Source organism: Talpa occidentalis, unplaced genomic scaffold, assembly GCF_014898055.3.
Source record: "Talpa occidentalis isolate TD23 unplaced genomic scaffold, MPIMG_talOcc4v2.1 talOcc4.2970, whole genome shotgun sequence".
Classification (NCBI taxonomy): Eukaryota; Metazoa; Chordata; class Mammalia; order Eulipotyphla; family Talpidae; genus Talpa; species Talpa occidentalis.
In genome coordinates, this window is record NW_023603152.1 from 5,640 (window position 1) to 7,801 (window position 2,162).

Consider the following 2,162-nt stretch of genomic DNA (forward strand, 5'->3'; position numbering starts at 1 on the left):
TTTCCTTAGGAAAGCATCCTTGATGCTCCCAGCTGCTGGCAGATTCCTGTTACAGATTCTCAAAAGCGTCCAGTCAGTTCTTTCCCTGCATAGCCCAAGTGTCTGAAAGCATGGACACTTCTGCCTGATGCCTCTTCAGGCTGCACTCTCATGGCAGAGGTAAGTTTATTCCATGTCCTTGGTGTTTAGTAAAAGGTCAGCAGCTGTTTGATAATAATGGCTGAAAATGTTCAAAATGATAATAATGGCTGAAAATGGGCAAGTGAGCAAAAGAACTGCACTCTTTAAAATGGTCAGATGGCCACAGCATGGTGGCCTACTGGCGACAGGCTGGGCTCAGCTACATCCAATACTCCCAGATCTGCACAAAAGCAGCGAGAGAAGCTCTGAAGTCAGAGTTCAAAGCCAGCGCCGAGAAGAAGACTTCCGGCAGCAGTGTAAAAATTGTGAAAGTGAAAAAGGAGTAATGTACCCTGACTAAAACTTGTGATGCTCCATTTTCGAGGTGAAGATGTGTGGGCGCACGTTATGGCGGATTGGAAACGATCTCACGTCAAAAAAGAAAAAAAAAATACCTGTCTTGCTGGCAGATTGACAATGTCAAGAAATTGAATTCTGCTTCCCTCTCAAAAAAAAAAAAAAAAAAGGTCAGATATATGTCAATATTAGTTACACTTACTCAATGCAGAAATATTCAAAAATTATAAATAGGGAAAAGTATTTTATTTCTATCACATGAGATTAATAATTTATTATAATTGTATTCATTTATTATTTTACTTATCGTTAAGTAGTGCATTAATATTAATGCATTAATAAAGTATTTGAGCTATGATAATCCTTTCCAGCAATATTTGAATGTATAGTTTGTATGTAATAATATATGTATAATTTGTATTCTATATATTTTGGATTATGGGATATATTATTCGTGTTCTGTTTTGATGACTTAACAATACCTTGAAAAATGTTTAAAGTCATTAAGTTCTTCACCAAAGTCATTTTCAATAGGTAAATAGCATTTTGGCTTTTTGTCAGGTTTGCCCATTTATTTAACTAATAGCTTATTGTTGGCATGATGATCTTTTAAAATATTTTATTATAAAATGGGGAATAAACAGCTCTTTTGTTAATTTTCTCATGTGTGTTTCTTAAGATACATTTCTAACTATGGAATTACTTAGTCTAATATTTTGATGCATACTGCCAAATTGCTTTAAAAGGAAATGATTCCAAAGCTCTCTTACACTGGTGAGACCTAAGGATATCTATTCATATTCATCTCAACAACTTTATTTTTATTTTTTTAAACTCTTCCAAGTTGAGGGGGCCTCTCTGGTGGTGCAAGGGGTTAAGTGTCAGCACTGTGAAGCAATCTACAGACACTGCAGAGTGAGTTCGATCCCTGGCCAGGGAGCTGACCCACATGGTACAGTAGACCTCTCCTGTCTGGCCTGCTGCTCCCTTCAGCAGTGTATTTCAGTAGATCTGCCTATTCTGCTCCCCACTCTGTCTCTGGTGAATCCTCTCATCCCCCACAACTCTGTCCTGTACCCCAGTTCTAGTATGCATAAATAAATAAATCTTAAAAAAAAAAAGAAACCTCTTCCAAGTTGATAGGTGAGATCTGTATTTTATTTATTTATTTATTTATTTATTTTTTGGATTCTGAATTTTTTTATTTAAAGATTTATTTATGCATATAAGAACTGGGGTACAGGCCAGAGAGGCAGGGGTTGAGAGGATTCACGAGAGACAGAGTGGTGAGCAGAACAGGCAGATGTACTGAAATACACTGATGAGGGGAACAGCAGGTGAGTCAGGAGAGGTTTGCTGCCGTGTGGGTTAGCTTCCTGGGTGGGGATTGAACTCCTGCTGCAGTGGCTGTCGATCCAGCTTCATAGGTTGCGTCTTAACTCCTTGTGTCACCAGGGAGGCCCTGGATTTTGAAATTTGATGGTTAAATTCGATTGGAAGTTGAAAATAGGTAGTCAGTGAAGTTTGTTTATATGTGCTTTAATCCATATGATAAGATACATTGAAAGTCAATGATTTACTAGATCAAATGTGTTTTAAAAATGGTTGCTCTGATACAGTCAATTAGTGTCTATCCTTTATGTGTTTGTACTAACATCACTTAAAAAGTGGCATGCAATTTTAAT

General features: G+C 37.2%; 1 protein-coding gene across 1 annotated transcript; it reads left to right on the forward strand.

Moving 5' to 3' along the window:
* Positions 1–308: 308 nt before the first annotated feature.
* LOC119254107 (ATP synthase subunit epsilon, mitochondrial-like) lies at positions 309–468 on the forward strand. Its single transcript, XM_037521266.2, has one exon. The coding sequence runs from the start codon at positions 309–311 to the stop codon at positions 465–467; it is 159 nt and encodes a 52-aa protein (XP_037377163.1). The 3' UTR covers position 468.
* The last annotated feature ends 1,694 nt before the right edge of the window (positions 469–2,162 follow it).